The sequence below is a fragment of the Furipterus horrens genome, unplaced genomic scaffold (assembly GCF_987537825.1).
Source record: "Furipterus horrens unplaced genomic scaffold, mFurHor1.1.pri manual_scaffold_4, whole genome shotgun sequence".
In the NCBI taxonomy this organism is placed as follows: Eukaryota; Metazoa; Chordata; class Mammalia; order Chiroptera; family Furipteridae; genus Furipterus; species Furipterus horrens.
The window spans coordinates 204,733,341-204,750,150 of NW_028327174.1; the positions used below are offsets into that span (position 1 = coordinate 204,733,341).

Consider the following 16,810-nt stretch of genomic DNA (forward strand, 5'->3'; position numbering starts at 1 on the left):
CGGGTCCGGGCAGCCGGGCGGGACGAGGCTGGGCCGGGCTCAGGCCACCGCCGCCGCCGCAGCCGCCGCCGCCGCCGCCTCGGGCCCGCCGGACCTGCCACGCGCCGCCGCTGTCGCCGCGCGCACCGCCGCAAGCCGAGTCGGGGGCGGGGCGCGGTTCGAACACACCCCCCGCCCGCCACCGCCCGGCCAATAGCGGGGCGCGCACTGCACCGGCTGGCGCGCGCCGCCCCGCCTCGGCCAATGGGGAGCGGGAGAGTGCGCCGGCGCGCCGAGGAGCGAGGCGAGCGCGGGGGAGGGGCGCGGCCGGGGGGCGGTGCCTTGCGGCCACCCCGCGTACGTCAGTTTCGCGGGAAGCTTTGTGCTGGCGTCTGCTCGCGCCGCTCTCCGCCATGGACCCCGCACTTGACCCCCGACCTCGCGCCGGACCCTGCGTCTAGGTGCCGCGCCGCGCCGCCCCGCCCCCTCGGTTCTCTCCCGGCTTCGCTACCCGGAGCTGTCCGGAGGATCCCGCAGGTTCGGGTCTCTGCAGCCGTCGCTGCGGCCCCCGCCGTAAACGGTCTCGCGTCCGCAGGGACACGGGGTGTGGACGGGACCCTGGAGCTCCCGGCCGCCTTGGATCCGGGCTGGTGGCCCGCACCTGCAGGACGCGGGAAGAGGCCCGAGCTGAGCGCCCTCCTCCCGCCCGGCCAGCGCATCTCCTACTCCCGGGCCTGGGCTGGATCACAGAGGCCGCCCCGACCCCGGCTACCCCAGCCTTGCCTGGGGCTCAGGCTCCTTAACCGAGGGCGGGCGAGACCCAGGGCGTGGAACAGCCTGGTCCAGGGACAACGGGGGCTGCCGTCTTTGGGGGCCTGCGTCCTCCCCCCCCCCGTGCCTCCTGGCAACCACTCCCGCCTGTGCCCATGAATGTACAGCCCCACTCACTTCCCAGGGAGGGAGGCAGGAGAGACCCGGGAGAAATGAGTTGTCAGAAAGCGGTGAAGGCCGCGGGAGACTCTTGTAGGTCAGCAGTAGGGGTTGGGGTCTTGGAGAAGGCCCATTGCCAAGTCCGTCTGAACAGACAGTGGAAGGGGTCGGCGTGAGTCACGTCCACATCCCGCGGAGCACTCTCCGCCCAGGAGGGGCCCCGGAGTGGCCCTGGACCAAGAACTTCGCTGGCACGTGTGTCACCAGAATGGGGCGGGGGCGGGGGCGGGGGGCTCTTGTAAGGACTTGGACTTTGACGCTGGGAAAGAAGGGAGGACACAATGAGTTACCACCTCACACCTGTCCGAATGGTTATCAGCAATAAATCAAACGAGCGTTGGCCGGTGTGGGAAAAGGGAGCCCTTGTGCACTGTTGCCGGGATTACAAACGGGTGCAGCCGCTGTGGAAAACAGCATGGAGATTCCTCAAAAAGCGTTACAAATAGATCTGACCTAGAACCTCACAATTCCACTTCTGGGTATTGCTCTGAAGAAACCCAGAACATTCACTTGAAGAGATGCAAATTAATGTTCATTGCAGCGTTATTTACAATAGCCGAGCTATGGGAGCAACCCATGTGCCCATCAATAGACGAGTCGTTAAGGAAGTGGTGCGTATATACAATGGAATGTACTCAGCCATAAGGAAGAATAAAATTTTACGATTTGTGACAACGTGGAGGGACCTAGAGGGCATTGTGCTGAAATAAAGACAAATACCACACGATTCCTCTGATCTGTGGAATCTAAACAAAATAAGCAAAACAGAAACAGACTCAGATACAGAGAACAAACCGACAGTTGCCACATGGAAGGGGTGAAACAAGGGAAGGTATTAAGTACAAATTGCCACATATAAAAACAGCCCTGGGTGGAAAAGTGCAGGCAACAATGTTGTATTAGCTACATGCATGTGGCACTGGGTGGGTAAAGACTTTGTAACGTACATAAATGCCTAATCACTATGCTGTACAACTGAAACTAATATACTATGTATGTCAACTGTAAACGAGAAATTAGAAAGTATAACAAAGTGAGGCCGTTGGAGGATATGAAACAGAGGAGTAGCTTTTCAACGAATTGCACTGGCTGAGGGAGACAGTAGTTTATGGGGGGAAACGTGGAGGTGAGAATGCTGTTTGGGAAGCGCAAGTGAGCAGAAGGGTCCAGCCCAGAGGTGACGGAGTTCGGACACGTGCGGTGGCAGGGGTCTGCAGCAGTCAGGGGAGCCCTGGTTAGGCTGCAGTAACCAGCAGCCACACATTCTAGCGGCTTCACAAAATAAGCACACACTCCTCACTCGGGCTCCGTGTTAAGGTTACAGGCGGTCGAATATGTGAGGCTAGAGTTCAGGGGAGCTCTTCGGCCTGGGGTGTAACTGGCACTCATGACATTCACTGTATTCCAAAGATGGCCACGCAAGAAATGCAGACAGAGGAAGAGAGGGCAAAGGCTGTGCCCTGGGAATGCCCATGTTAAGGAAGAAGGGAGTTGGAAAGAGGAGGAGCCAGTAAAGAAAACCAAGAAGTTAGGTGACAGGTAAGCCAGGAGAGGGCCAGGTAGGGTGTGGAAGGGCCGGCCGGCCAGCTGTGTCACACGCTGCCGGGAGGTCTTGTAAGGTGGGGAATGGGAATTAATCAATAGATGGAGCGACACAGGGCACCAGTTACTTTGAAAAGTACAGTTCTGATGGAGTGGTGGGGGTAAGGAGTGGAGGGTACCCTGGCTGGTGCGGCTCATTGGATTGAGTGCCGGCCTGTGAGCCAAAGGGTCACCAGTTCGATTTCCGGTCAGGGCACATGCCAGCGTTGCGGGCTGGGTCCCCTGTTGGGGGCCTGTGAGAGGCAACCACACATTGATGTTTCTCTCTTTCTCCTCCATTCTCTAAAAATAAAATAAGTAAAATCTTTAAAAGGAGAAGGAGGAGAAGGAGTGGAAGAAGAGGACTGCAGACTGTGAGACACACAGCTCTTCCGAAGAATTTTTTGCTAAGAATAGGAGCAGAGAAATGGGACAAAAGCTAGAAAGAGAGGGGAAGTCAAGAGTAATGGGTTTTATAGTGGAAGAGAAAAGGGCATGTTTGTTCACCGACGGAATGACCCCAAAGAGAAGGAGAAGTTGGTGATGTAGGAGAGAGATGGAAGAATTTCCGGAGAGGCGAGGAATGAGGAACTGGCTTTAGGTAGGAGCAGGGGCCGCTCAGAGACGGTGCAGGGCCGAGTGGGTGTGGAGGAGGGAGTTTGGGGAATTATCTTCTGATGAAAACTTTCTACTTTTTTGATGAAGTAGAAAACAGGGTCAGCAGCTGAAAGTGGTTCGAGGAGAAGGGACCAGGAGAGACTGACCGACTAACCAGGAAAGAGCCAGGAAGACAGAGCAGGACGGCCTGGCGGCACGGGGCGGGTGGGGTGGGGTGGGGGCACCTGTCAGTGTGACTGTGGCTTTCTCCAGCCCCTCTAGGCTGCTCCGGAGAAGGCAAGAAGAAGGAGGGGGCTGGCTATGCCACGGGGACGCACTGGGAGGGAGGGAGGTGGGAGAGCCTCAGAGAGTCGTCCTGGTGCTTGCCCAGGGCATTTGAGCTGAACAAGGAGAGGAAACGCCCAAGGGGGCGAGATAGGTAGGTTGGCACTGAGGTGCTAGACAGACTGAGCTGGGAGAGCAGGCGGTGGTCAGGGAGGCATGGCCTTGAGATTGTGAGGAGCTGCACCTGCTGGTGACGACAATATTTTTCTGTTTTCTACTGATGCGTAATAAACCTTCCCAAGACGTAATGGCTTAAAACAACATTGGTTTATTATTTCTCACGATTCTGGTGCCAGCTGTCCCTTCCTTTGGTCTCAATCCTCTGGGGACTCGATGGGAGCACTTAATTTCTCTTCCATGTGTCCTTTCTCTGTGCGGTGTCTCTTTATCCAGGGTTTCCCCACGTGGCCAGGCAGGATAGCTGGACTTCCTTGCAGCATGGAGACTGTGTTTTAAGTGAGTTACCATGGAGCAAGCATTTATTGGACCTCTAATGGGATCACGCTGCTAGGATCGCACTGGCCCAAGCAAGTTACGCAGGCAAGCCCAGAGCCAGTGCAGGAGGGCTGTGCACCAGAGCGCAAATTCTGGGAAGTGTGCCTCATTGGGGGGTGGGGAGTGGTACAAGTGGAATAGCCTGTCCAGTCGGCCCCCTGCCCCCTGTCGCATGCAGATCGCACTCAATGCCTGCTAAGACCCCTGGAATTACTTCCTCGAGGCATTAGGCTTGGAGTCCAGTGTCTTATGATGTGCAAAAGGGCTAGAGGTGGGCGAGGCACATCAAGTGTGGCCCCTTTGGCTTCAGAGATGTGTTACCCACCCACCCCACCTAATACCAACATTCCATGGTGAAGCACAGGCTGAGTGATAGGCATCCAGTTCAAAAGGAAGTGCACTCCAGTCACTGGCCCAGAGCAGTTTTGAAATGCAGCCAGACATCTGTCATGATGTTCCTGGATCAGGGCTCGTCTGCTCCCTGCAAGTTTCCTAATCTATTGGGTTTTTTAAAGCAGTTCTTGGCTTTTCCCTCTGGGCTTTTGGCCCCGAAGTCCCTGTCACTTTCCCTTGTCCATAGGACGTGGTCCATGTTTGCAGCTGAGCAGCTCCCTCAGCCTGCTCCTCGCCTGTTCTGACTGGTGTAGCACAGTGAATTGGGCATCATCATGCAAACTGAAAGGTCATGATTTGATTCCCAGTCAGGGCACAGGCCTGGGTTGCAGGCCAGGTCTCCGGTTGGGGGCACGTGAGAGGTGACTGGTTGATGTTTCTCTCCCTTTCTTTCTCCCTCCCGTCCCCTCTCTCTAAATATAAATAAATAAAATCTTTTAAAAAAGGGGGCCCGAGGTCTCATTTATTTCAAATTCTATTCATTTTAGTTCAAGCGGATACAACCCTTAATAAAAGAAACTGTGTATTTTCTATGTATCAAGTTATAACTCACTTCATTAGGCAAACGTTACACTGTAGATGTCTTTAGGAAAGTTCCCACCTACTATGGGCTACAAGTCAGGTGAAGTGGGACAATGACCTCAAGATTCTTAAAGCCAATTGACCCTTTAAGCATTCTGCCAGGAAAATCAGACCATTGGATACATTTTATGTCTTCCACATGACCACGGACGCTGTCCTCACCAGTTTGCCTGCCAATACCTAATGTGGAACACTCCCTCTCCAGCCTCTACCTGCAGTGTCTCCCGGTGGCTTGGTTCCAGAGCCAGGGCCACACTCCAGAACCGGCTGTGGCAGCGCGTCCCGTCTAAGTACCGCCACCTGGTCCCGTGATCTACTGGCGCATGACAAACCACCCCAAAACTTCCTGGTTTAAAACAACTATTTTCTGGCTGGTGTACCTCCCCACACCATGCTTTTTCCACTTGTTGGCTTTCTGCAAACAAACAAATAAAACTATTTTCTCATGGTTCTGCAATCCAGATTGGGCTCCGCTGGTAGGTTCTGCTCTTGGCTGGTACGGTCCGTTGTCTCCAGTCGCCACCATTAGTTCCTTTCCTCCTTGTAAGTGTGTGATGCTCCACCCCCCCTGGTCCTGTGACTCTTTTGACACATTGAATGTGTTAGAAAGTTCTGGGATGTCAGAGCCCGGGCCCAAGGACTGGTAGCTTCACCTTCCTCAGTCTTGGGGGCCTGCCACCAGGTAACTGGCTCATTATCTGGAGACCGTTGTGCTGTGCAAAACCCCAAATTAGTGGAGAGGCGTCGTGGAAGATGCCTGGCCAGGTGTATCGCCTTCCCGTCCCCGAGCCGCCCCAGCTGAGGCAGCAGGCGTGCGTGTGAACAGGACAACGGGCTGTCCCATCCTCAGCGGGTGCTGGTGGAGCAGAAGAGCCTGCAGCTGAGGGCGGCCGAGTTGTCACAACAGGTAACAAGCTGGGGCGGCTGGTCCCGCAACAGCAGCTAGCAGGGCCCTAGTGTGATGGAGGCAGGAAGTCTGCAGCGCCACACACGTATCCAGGCACCCTCTCCCGCTGAGATTTCCTCAGCAGGGTAACCAGACATGTTACATAGCAGCTCAGACACGGAGGGACCGCGATGAGAAGCGCTGGGCCTCCTGAGCCCGTGTCTGGTAGGGCACCTCCGGTCACAGCATGGCCAGTCGGGTTCCGTGGGCAGGGATGGACCCCTCCGTGATGGGGGACGCAGTGCAGACGCAAAGGCGGAGGGGAAGGGCGGGCAGACAGCTCTGCGGCCCGGCCTGAAAAGAGCGGCTGGAGTCAGCTGGAGTTCTCGGAGAGGACTCACGGGAACGAGAGCTGTTATTGATGGTGTCACTTTATCTCCTGAAAGATTTTATTTATTTACTTTGAGAGGGGAAGGGAGGGAGAAAGAAAGGGTGAGAAAAAGTGACGTGAGAGAGAAACATCCATCCGTTTCCTCTCGTACTGGGGACTGAACCCACAAGGCAGGCATGTGCCCTGATTGGGGATAGAACCAGTGACCCTTTGCCTTGTGGGACGATGCCTTACCCACTGAGCCACACCAGTCAGGGCTTATTTTCTTATTTATGATGCTTTGACATCTGGGGGCCCTTGCTGGCTGGGGAGAGTGCCCCTTCCTGGGATAACTCCTAGAGGGAGCAAACAATTTCCTGAGACTATACCTTTTATATGCAAACCACCCAACCCACAGCCCATACCCCCAACCACCTGTGTGTGTGTATCTGTGTGTGTGTATATTGATTTGGGAGAGAGAGAAACATTCATTTTGCTGTTCCATTTAGTTATGCATTCATTGGCTGATTCCTGTATGTGCCCTGACCAGAGATCAAACCCGCACCCTTGGCGTATTGGGACAATGCTCTAACCAACTGAGCTCCCTGGCCAGGGCCCACTTCCTTTGTCTAACTCACACACCAAGCCAGGATTTCTCTGCCTAAAATTCCCCAGGGCCAGGTATTGGACAACTGGAGACGACCCCTATAACCCAGAGCCCACTGAGATTATTCACACTCTTCAACACTAAGCAGGCCCACACTCGCCTCTGCTGCCTCCCCCATTCCTTCCCACAGAAAACACAGAAGGGCTCTGGGCCAGCCAGCCCTGGCACTTCCCCACGTGGCCATGGCCCTATGGGGTGGCTGTCCCCTCCTCTGGGTAAGAACTAAACGCTTCCTTCAAGCAGTTGCCTGTATCTGTCATCTCACCTGATTAAAACAAATCCTGGCTACATGTTTAAGACAGAGGCCAGGAGGATTCTGGTTCCTAAGAATTCCTGCAAACTGGTACTAGAGATGACAGTGAATTAGGAGCTGAAATCAACAAGAAATAAGGGTGGCCTGGCCTTGAACATGATTAACAGTGGGGGGTGGGGGTTCTACTTCTGAGAAAATGAGAGTTAAAGTGGGGAGATTTTAGGGTGACAGGGAAATGGTCTGGAAGAGGTCATAGGGGTCAGGAGGGCACCCAAGCTATCTCCAGGCCCAGAGACCCAGGAGTTGTGTGAAAATAAACACCTACATGGGAGATGCCCCAGGAAAGCCGGGTCCTGGGGGGGGGGGGGGGAGGAAAAGGAGGCCAGGGCACTGGTGCTGATGGCAGACACGTGCAACTTCCAGAACAGCAAGGGGTGGGTGGTGAGGTCAGAATAAAGGCCACACAGGGCCGTTTGGGGGTCTGATTATGAGAGACCCGGCATAAAGGCGACCCATTTTCTGTCCTCATTTATTCCATCTCATCAGCAGCCAACCCACATCTTCCTCCCTCCTTCCTGAAACCCCTCCACCTTGACTTCTGTTGTGGACATTTGGCATCCTGGGCTGCTCACAATCTCCCTCCTTCCCCTGGGCACCTGAGCTCCTTGTTCAGAAACTCCCCCATGTCACAGTCGCAGCACTGCGGTTAATCACACCCCCTCTGGGGCACAGCAGGGTCCTGCGGAAGCCAGGGGAGCCCTGGCGCGGGCCCCTCTCTTTCCTCGCCTGGCCCAGAAGGACCCCTCCAGCCTGTAAATCCCCTTTCCTTTGCGGGGGGTGGGGTGGGGGCTAGATTAGGTTTTTGTGGCTTTCACCCCAGACTCTGATGGCATCAGCGCCCTGACTTGAGCTGCCATCTACACACATGTGCGTAACAAATCTTTACTCCTTCGTCTCCCCCAACCTCACGCACAGAAGTGCCCAATGGATCCCTGACTCTCCCACACCCCGAACGCCTTACATCTAGGCCGGTCTTCTCCATCAGAAAATGCCATCCCGTTAACCCAGCTGTTTTGGACAGAAAACCTCGTGTGGCCTCGACGCCTTCCTTCAGGGACCCCTATTTCACGAGCAGCGGGCGCCCACCGCAAGCTTCTCGGAGCCAGCACGGCCTTCTCCTTCCTGGACTCTCGCAGTCCCCCGTGCGCGCTCGCCTTCCGCCACAACTCACTCTGCACAGAGCCGCCTGTTAAAGACGGTAAATCAGAGTCGGTCCCTCGGCGCCCTGGAGGCCTGCACACCCCGCCCCACGCAGTCCCCGCCGCGCTCTCCCTCCTCTCCAGCCCCGCACCCACGTGTTCCGGCTGGCCCCGCGCGTAGGCCTCCCCTGGCGACCCCACCCGGAGCCCCAAGACCGCTGCGTGGATGCAGCAGGCGCACACGCTGGCCCGCCCTCCTGACGTCCTTCCGCGCAGTGACGCGCTGAGAGCAACAAGGGACCCTTCCAAGCGAGGCCGCCGCGCCCCCGCACCCCTCGAGCCCGGCCCTGGCATGGCCCCGCCCCCTCGACAGGTGAACCGGCCGCTCTCCCGGGGCAGCAGGGGGCGCACGTGCGCCGGGTTCTCGCTACCCGCTCCGGACCTCCACCTTGCGGGCCAGTCGGGGCTGCGGGCAGACCGGACGGGACGGGGGACCCGCAGGAGATGAGGGGGGTGGGGCGACGGCCAAGAAAGAACCCCGCGGGCAAGGGTGTGGCCGAGTTGGGGGCGGAGGGGTGTGGGCGTGGTCTAGGGCGTGTCGTCCAGGGGCGTGGCCGACCCAGAGGCGTGGCTAAACACGAGGGGAGGACCGACGGGTGAGGGCGGGCCGGACACGGGACGTGGGCGTGGCCATGTTGGGGGCGTGGCCTACTCGAGGGGAGGGCCGGCGGGCGGAACGGGGCCAAGCACGGGGGCGTGGTCGAGGGCGGGTCGGACCGGAGCGGTGCTCAGAGCGCAGCGGGGCCAGCAAGCGGGCGGGGGTGGCAGTGAGTGGCGGTCCAGCTTGGTCCGCGGGCGGCATGGGGCGGGTGCAGCTCTTTGAAATCCGCCTGAGCCACGGCCGCGTCGTCTACAGCCCGGGGGAGCTGCTGGCAGGGACCGTGCGCCTGTGCCTGGGAGCGCCGCTGCCTTTCCGAGGTAGGCACGGGGCCGTCTCGGGGAGCATGGTCGGGCGGGGTTCAGGTAGCTGCGCCCGCACCTGGGGCAGAGCCGGGGCTCCCGGAAGCGGCTGCCGGTGGCGCTGAGCCTGGGAAAACCCCTTCGCCCCTCCCGCCGGCCTAGGGCTCGTGTGGGCTCTCTACTCGGGTTCCCCGGCTGCGGGGAGGGTTGGGTGGAGCTGGTGGGGTTGTGCAGACCCTCCGGTGTGGGAGGCCGGTGGGGTGGCGATCGGGGCAAAGTAAGGAGGCCTGGGTGGCCCAGTCTTCCCTCTCTGCCTTTCCAGTCCTCTCCGCCTGAGGGCGGGGGCTTAGAGCCTGTCCACTTTGCTGAAACCCACTCTGACCGGGACACATGCACGCCTCCGACCTTCCCTGTAGAATCTCCAGGGTCCTCTGAGCCCTGCACATGCTGGGCCCTCACCTGGAGGCTGGGCTTTCTCTCCCACACACCCTGGCTCCTGGCAAAGGCCCTTCCTCTTCACAGACAGTCCCACCAGTGTGTGAGTCCCCAGAAGGGCCCAGCCCGCAGCCCATGCACCTGCTCACATCCAGCTTAAGCTTGTGTTTGTGTGCTGGGGATGTCTTGCTCATCCCCACCTGTGCTGGGCCCCTGGCCCAGCCAGCATCTGGGAGCTGAACCTGAGCCCTCCTGACCAGTCTCTGCTGGTGCAGACATCTGGGACTTCGGGACTGGGGATCGGGTTGCTGCAGCAGCCCTCGCTAGGGCTCTCCACAGGTGTGGGCTTCATCTGCTGTCCGAGGTGTAGGCAGGGCCCTTGTTGGGACTTTGGGGCTCAATACTCAGGGTGGGGCAGGGGTGACAAAGGCACAGTGCAGGGATCCTTGGCTCTGAGTGCAAGGCTGTGTGGTGTGTTCCTGTGGGGGTGCTCCTCTGCCTTGGGGTAGTTGGCCAAAACCACAGCTGCTGGGCTTTCCTCTGTCCCTTGACCTTCCAGACACCTGTGTGGTTGCCAGCTCAGCACTTCTGGTCCCACTTCTGAGACCCACTGTCTTCTTGGGGCAGCTACCACCTCCATGCTGAACAGGCCTAACCCACCCTAGCACAGGGGTCTGAGAAGAAGCTGGGTGCAGGTTCCTGTTGTTAGGTGTCCAGTCTGTGGAGCCACCTTTCCACGATGCAGCCGCCTCCTTTCTTGTCTCCCCAGTTGGGTTTTGGGGTTTGGATGGGAGTAGGTGTAGCAAGAGGCACAGCAGGGACAGTGCAGTTCTTCCCTGGGGCACAAGTGATAAGTGAGCCATGAGATGGGGCAGGAAGGCTCCTGGCTGAGGGGAGAGGCCACAGGAAGGAGGCGCAGATATCTGCTCGATCATCATCGCCTGGGTCATCCACCCTGTCGCCCTCCTGGAGCTGGGGCCTAGGACAAACAGGCTGTTGCTGGCCACCGTGAAGGGACGGCCTCAGCTGTGTGTGACTGGACTGGACTGGGCTGGGCAGAGTCTGGCCTTCATGTGGTGGGTGGGATGCAGGTGAGTGGACAGCTGGGCCACAGGAGGCCGAGGGAGCCCCACTGGTGGTCCCAGCTGTAAAGCGCTGGCCCCGGAGCAGCGGGAATGTGCGGGCTGGAGCTGCTCGGGGCTTCTCCAAGCCCTGCCTGTGTGTGGGAGAGGAGAGGCTGTGGTTCTTTTTTTTTTTCTTTGACTCAAAAGCTTGTGGAGCTGCTGCCACCAGCCAGTGATCCAATGGGGAGGCCCCCTATCCCCTGGCAGGACCCAGAGGAAGGGAAGGCAGCCAGCCCCCAGCTCCACCAGCTCCCTGAGCTCTCCTTATAGCCAGACACGAGTCCTCATAGCTTCCCTGGGAGGTGGGTGCTGTTAGGCTCACGGGACAGATTTGGAACCAGGACAGAGAGAAGTGGCATGTGGGCTAAGCTTCAATGAGAGGATGCAGCAAAGGCTGAGCCGCTCCGGGTTTGTGGGAGTTGGTGGACAGTGGGAGAGATCTATGGGACCAGAGGAGAAGCGAGCAGAAGTCTTCACGGTCAGACTGCAAGTGTGCAAGGGAGGAGGGCTGCTGGACAGGTGGGAGTGCTGGCCAGAGTGGAAAGTTCCACAGGTCACTTTGGAACACAGTCCACATGATGACAAGGAGTTGGAGACCCATAGCAGCCCTAACGGTCCAGATACGGATGCCTGTCCATGCAGTGCCTGCCCGCTGTCAGGCACCGAGTGTTGGTACAGCTGAACAGTCACGGATGGCACAGCTCGGTGGCTCTGCAGCCAGCACGGTGCCGTGCGGTAGAGGCCATGCCTCGCTGGAACACACCTGCCCCCATCCTGTGTATGGGTGCATGTGCTGGTGGGAGGGCCGTGCTCTCCTCCAGGGGCGGGTGCCCCCTGCGTGGGGCAGGGAGACTTGTCCTGTGCCTTCACCGTTCCCTGTGGAGAAGGGGGTGAACAGGAACAGCATGGTCTGACTCCAAGACAGTGACTGGGGGCTGCTCCTTCAGTCAGGGCCCCCAAAGGGTCCTCCGTGTTTCTCTGTAAAGTGGGGCTCCGTATGGGCATTGGGAAGGTCACAGAGCTTGGTTTCCTCTGGGACAACCCAAGGGTTGGTTTGATACTGTTGTGGGGGGGGTGTCAGGTGCCCCCCACAGCCCATTTACCTGAATCCCAGGGGCCAGGGCCAGGGCCAGGCTGGGTCGACGAGTCTTTAGCCAGGTGCTCTTGGAGACATGGGCTGTCGCGCTCAAGGCTCCCGGGCAAACTGAGGTTCTAGGAGCTGCTCTGTCTCCTGGCGTGTGCCTGGCCTGCATGGCGCCTCTGCAGGCCCCATGCCCGTCTACATCTGGTCACTGGAAGGGAGTGTCCATCTCCCATCTACTCTCAACACATCAATATTTGTCAGTCTGAGAGGCTATTGTGGTAAGTTCTCTGAGCTTCCCTGACTTCTAGTGAGGTGGACATCTGTTCCTGTTATCTGCTGCTATGTAAACCCCTAGGTAACAAAAGATCCCTAAACTAAGTCGTTTAAACCAACCATTTTATTACATCTCATGGCTCATGGGTAGGAATTCAGACAGAGGTGGGCAGAGAAGTGCTTCAGCTCGTGTGCCACCCACAGGGGTCACGTGGCAGGGCTCGGCTGGCACCGGGCCAGCCTAGGGACCACCGTACCCTGTCTGGCATGCTCTGTGGGCCCCAGCGTTCCCAGGGCAGCCAGATTCAAGGGGGGATTGCACCCTCTCCACAGGGAGGGGTAGAGCCTTGTGGCCCTGGGTCCCCCAGAGTGTCCTCTCCCTGGGTCACGTCACTCTTCCCTTTCTCCGTCTGCTCCTCCCCTGCCTGGTGGCTCTTGGGCTGTGTTGGTCTGTAGGAGCCCTGGTGTCCCAGATTTCAGGGTAGGAACACTTCCAGGGGTGAACCCAGTAGGGCCTGGCTGACGAGCGTGGATTAGAAAACGGGGCTGAGGTCCCAGAGGTGAGGCTGGGCTGGCACAGAGGTCAAGGGCTGGTCACTGCAGTGCTGATGGGGCCGGAGGATGAGCCAGGGTCGTGAAGGAAGTTGTGCACGGAGGGTGAGCAACAGAAAGCCTGCGTCAGCAAGGCGGGGCCACCCTCAGGAGACTGCCCACACGGCTGATGTGGCCGACCCTGGTGCTGGGCACTTGGGACACCAGGTTCTTCCTGCCTGGTGGCTCCATCGGGAAGGTATCAGATTCTGAGTCAACTTCCCTTCACCTGACTATAAAGTCACAAGTCACGGGAGGAAGTGGGACTGGGCAGGGATGTGCCTGTTGGGCTGAGGTCTTTTGCAGTGACTCTGCCCTGCAGGAAGAAAAAAAGGTGGGTGGAGCTGGGGGGCTGCCTGTCGCTGAGCTCCGGCCCCTCCCTGCTTCGGTCTCCAGGAGTGGGGAGCAGCCTCGCTGGGCCTGGTTGTCCACACACGTTCTTCTGACCACAGTGGACTGAGACGTTCGCGTCCCTGTCCGCAGAACAGTGGTGGTAGCCTCTGCTGCAAATGGTTCCTGGTCTGGGCGCTTCCACTGGCGGGTGGGGGAGAGGGCTGAGCCTTCTCTGGGTGCAGAAATTCAGCGCTCCCAGGCAGTACTGGCCCAGGAGGTCGGGGGTGTCCCCACTCTTCACTGTGTCAGAATTGGGAACCTTTGCTGCTCAGGCAGGTCTGACCACATTCCTGTACCAGGAGGGCCGGCGGTCAGCTTCCCGGGAGGGCTGCCTGCCAGCCTGACTGACTTGTGAGGCAGCAGGAAGCTGGGGTCAGAGGTCAACAGCCTCAGAGGCCTCTGTTCCTCATCAGCACCCCAAGCAGCCCCAATAGGGAGCTGCATTTCCACAGGTCTAGTGGTTACCAAGTTGTGGATTGCCCAGGGGTCCTCCGGGTGACCACTGGGGCCCTCCTGGGCTGCTGACCAGATGTCACTCCATTCCTCACCACCCTCGCTCTCTGTCAACACCCCAGGATGGGGGAATGGGCAGGAGGTGTCCTCTAAAAGGCAGCCGGCCATTTGCTGGCCTTCTCAGGCCCCACTGGGTGGGGCTGCCTGGCACCTGGGCGCTGCCAGCCCTGCTGAAACCCTTTGCTGGGGGCAGGAAGGGGCCGGGTCAGCAGCTTGCTAGGGCTCACAGTCCCCCCTTCTTGCAGCCATCCGAGTGAGCTGCACAGGTTCCTGCAGGGTCTCCAACAAGGCCAATGATGCAGCGTGGGTGGCGGAGGAGGGCTACTTCAACAGCGCTCTGTCACTGGCTGACAAGGGTGAGTCTGTCTGGGGGCTGTCTGTCCGCCCCACTCCTCAGTCTGCCTCTGGGGGCCGTGCACTTGCCCACCCTCTCCCAGTGCTGTTCATCATGATGGGCTTCTCTTCCTGGCGCACTTTGGGCATTGCCCAATAGGGGCTGGGTGGCTGACGGGGCCAGCTTCTCCTGGGTTTGGGTGGGCTCCAGCCCGCGGAACAGCCCTGCACCCCTGCTGTTCGAGCCACATCCATTGCCCTAGCCAGGGCCCTGTGCTGCGATGGCACCGGGTACAGAGGCTGGGATTCCCAGCAGCCGGATGCAGTGTGAGCCGGCTGGCTGCAGTGCCTGCTTCCTGGGCCCTGTGGGGTCACCTCGGGCTCCTGAGGTCCCCTCTCCCTAATCGCTTCCTCCTATCTCTGCAGGGAGCCTGCCCACTGGAGAACACAACTTCCCCTTCCAGTTTCTGCTTCCTGGTGAGGGCCTAGCCTGGTCAGGCCTAGTGGTGACAGTTGGTGGGGGTGGGTGGGAGGTGGGGGTCAGTGGGGTGCCAGCCTCTGTTCTCTCTCCAGCCACAGCACCCACATCTTTCGAGGGCCCTTTTGGGAAGATCGTGCACCAGGTGCGGGCCACCATCGACACGCCACGTTTCTCCAAGGGCCACCAGTGCAGCTGTGTGTTCTATATCTTGAGCCCCCTGAACCTGAACAGCATCCCGGATATCGAGGTGAAGATGGGCTGATGGCCCCCTGGGTTGTTCCCACATTGACCTGTTGGCCTGTACCCCTACGAGGTAAAAGGGCCAGGGTCTGAAAGAACAGTGACCTCTGTGTCCTCAGCTGCCTGTGCTTTGTCTAGGGCTGGGGTGTGGCAGGGCTGCGTGGCCTTGTCCAGGGTCCACAGGGATCCAGCCTGCCCACACCACCAACACCCTTCCCACCCTCCCCAGCAACCCAACGTGGCCTCTGCCACCAAGAAATTCTCCTACAAGCTGGTGAAGACGGGCAGCGTGGTCCTCACTGCCAGCACAGACCTCCGTGGTTACGTGGTGGGGCAGGTGCTGCGGCTGCAGGTTGACATCGAGAACCAGTCAGGCAAGGACACCAGCCCCGTGGTGGCCAGTCTGTTGCAGGTCAGTGCCCAAGGGGTGGCGGAGGGGTAGGTGGCTGGCCTGCTGGAGCTCACAGGCTGGTCCTTCCCCAGAAAGTGTCCTACAAGGCCAAGCGCTGGATCTACGACGTGCGGACCATTGCGGAGGTGGAGGGTGCCAGCGTCAAGGCCTGGAGGCAGACGCAGTGGCAAGAACAGATCCTGGTGCCTCCCCTGCCCCAGTCGGCGCTGCCGGGCTGCACCCTCATCCACGTGGACTACTACCTGCAGGTACCAGGGCTGGGGGGACAACTTGGGGGCGTGGGCCCGGCGACCTGGACCCTCACCCCGCATCCCCTGCAGGTCTCCCTGAAGGCGCCTGAAGCCGCTGTGGCCCTCCCGGTCTTCATCGGCAATATCGCCGTGAACCAAGCCTCGCTGAGCCCCCGGCCAGGCCCCGGGCCGCCCCCTGGGGCTCTGTCCTTGGTGGTGCCCTCTGCGCCCCCCCAGGAGGAGGCAGAGCAGGTTGCCGGCCGCCCCCACCTCGTGGACTCTGTCTCCCTCGTCACCCAGCGCCATTCGCAGCAGCCACCGCCCGGCGCTCCTGACCCCTGTGCTCAGGACGGCCGCAGCCCCGCTTCCCACCCTCTGCCCCCCGCCTTGTGCGTCTCCACAGGCGCCACTGTGCCCTACTTCACCGAGCGGTCCGGAGGGCCGGTGCCCACCGCCAGTACCGTGATCCGCCCCCCGGAGTACAGTTTGTGGGGCCACCCCTATGGTAAGTGGGAGCCCGGGGCCTGGCGGGGCGGGGAGGCGCCACGGGCCATGTACAGACTTCGCTCTCCCCGCAGAGGCCCCGCCGTCCTATGAGCAGAGCTGCGGCGGTGCGGACCCCGGCCTGACCCCCGGGAGCTGACCCTGCCCTGAGCCGCCTTCCCCGGGCTGGCAGGCCTTTGCCGTGGGAGCCAGGGCCTCGTGCCTTCGCCGCCGCCCTGGCCCGGCGTACTCAGGACTCTCCGCGCCCGAGCGGGCGCTCGGCCTGCCCCGGGCCGCCTCCGTGGCCCCCTGCAGTCGGCCTCTCTGGGCGGGCAGGGGCCGGACGCACTCGGGGTAAATAAAGCGCGTCGTTCGCAGTGCTGGGCGCGGGCCGGCCTCTCGGGCGCCCCCCTGCGGCTCCATGTGCGCGGCCCGGCCTGGGGGCCCCTCCCCGGACCCGCCCAGCCCTCTCCTAGGCCCCGCCCCTTCCGGACGTGAGTCCTCGGCTCCCGGGCCCCTCCTTCCGGGCATCTTGGACCGGATGTGGGCCGGGGAAGGCAGATCTGGGGGCCCCCGAGGTGGGGCCAGCGCCGGAGCTGACCCTCGGGCTCCCGGCTCTGCCCGAGGGTGTGTCCTGGGAGCTGGGTTTCGTGTCCGGAGCCCCGACCTTGATTTGAAGTGGGTTTGTGTGGGGGAGAAGGCTAACCTCCACTTCGTGAACACACGCCCTCGGGCTTGCCGGTTGTGCACACGTCCATCGTTCCAGGCGGCGCAGCCTAGAGCGCCGGCGGAGGTCGGGGGGGGGGCGTGCCTGGGCCTCAGGCGTCACGTCTGGCTGGGAGACAGTGCTTCTCCGCTCCCGTCCGCGTGCGGACGCACAGGGCTGCGTTTCAGGGGACTGTCATTTAGGAGCAAATAAAA

General features: G+C 60.1%; 1 protein-coding gene across 1 annotated transcript; it reads left to right on the forward strand.

Moving 5' to 3' along the window:
* The first annotated feature begins 9,108 nt into the window (after window positions 1-9,108).
* ARRDC1 (arrestin domain containing 1) lies at window positions 9,109-16,064 on the forward strand. The gene is made up of 8 exons (XM_090275072.1): window positions 9,109-9,315; window positions 13,956-14,066; window positions 14,470-14,520; window positions 14,617-14,771; window positions 14,994-15,176; window positions 15,248-15,424; window positions 15,497-15,911; window positions 15,985-16,064. The coding sequence occupies exons 1-8, from the start codon at window positions 9,198-9,200 to the stop codon at window positions 16,047-16,049; spliced, it is 1,275 nt and encodes a 424-aa protein (XP_090131198.1). The 5' UTR covers window positions 9,109-9,197; the 3' UTR covers window positions 16,050-16,064.
* The last annotated feature ends 746 nt before the right edge of the window (window positions 16,065-16,810 follow it).

Bases quoted from the DNA above. Each gene is read 5' to 3' on its own strand.
- ARRDC1 (XM_090275072.1), top strand. From the start codon at position 9,198: ATGGGGCGGGTGCAGCTCTTTGAAATCCGCCTGAGCCACGGCCGCGTC. The intron at 15,177-15,247 runs GTCAGTGCCCAA...GTCCTTCCCCAG, and splicing joins TGGTGGCCAGTCTGTTGCAG to AAAGTGTCCTACAAGGCCAA. The intron at 15,912-15,984 runs GTAAGTGGGAGC...CTCTCCCCGCAG, and splicing joins TTTGTGGGGCCACCCCTATG to AGGCCCCGCCGTCCTATGAG.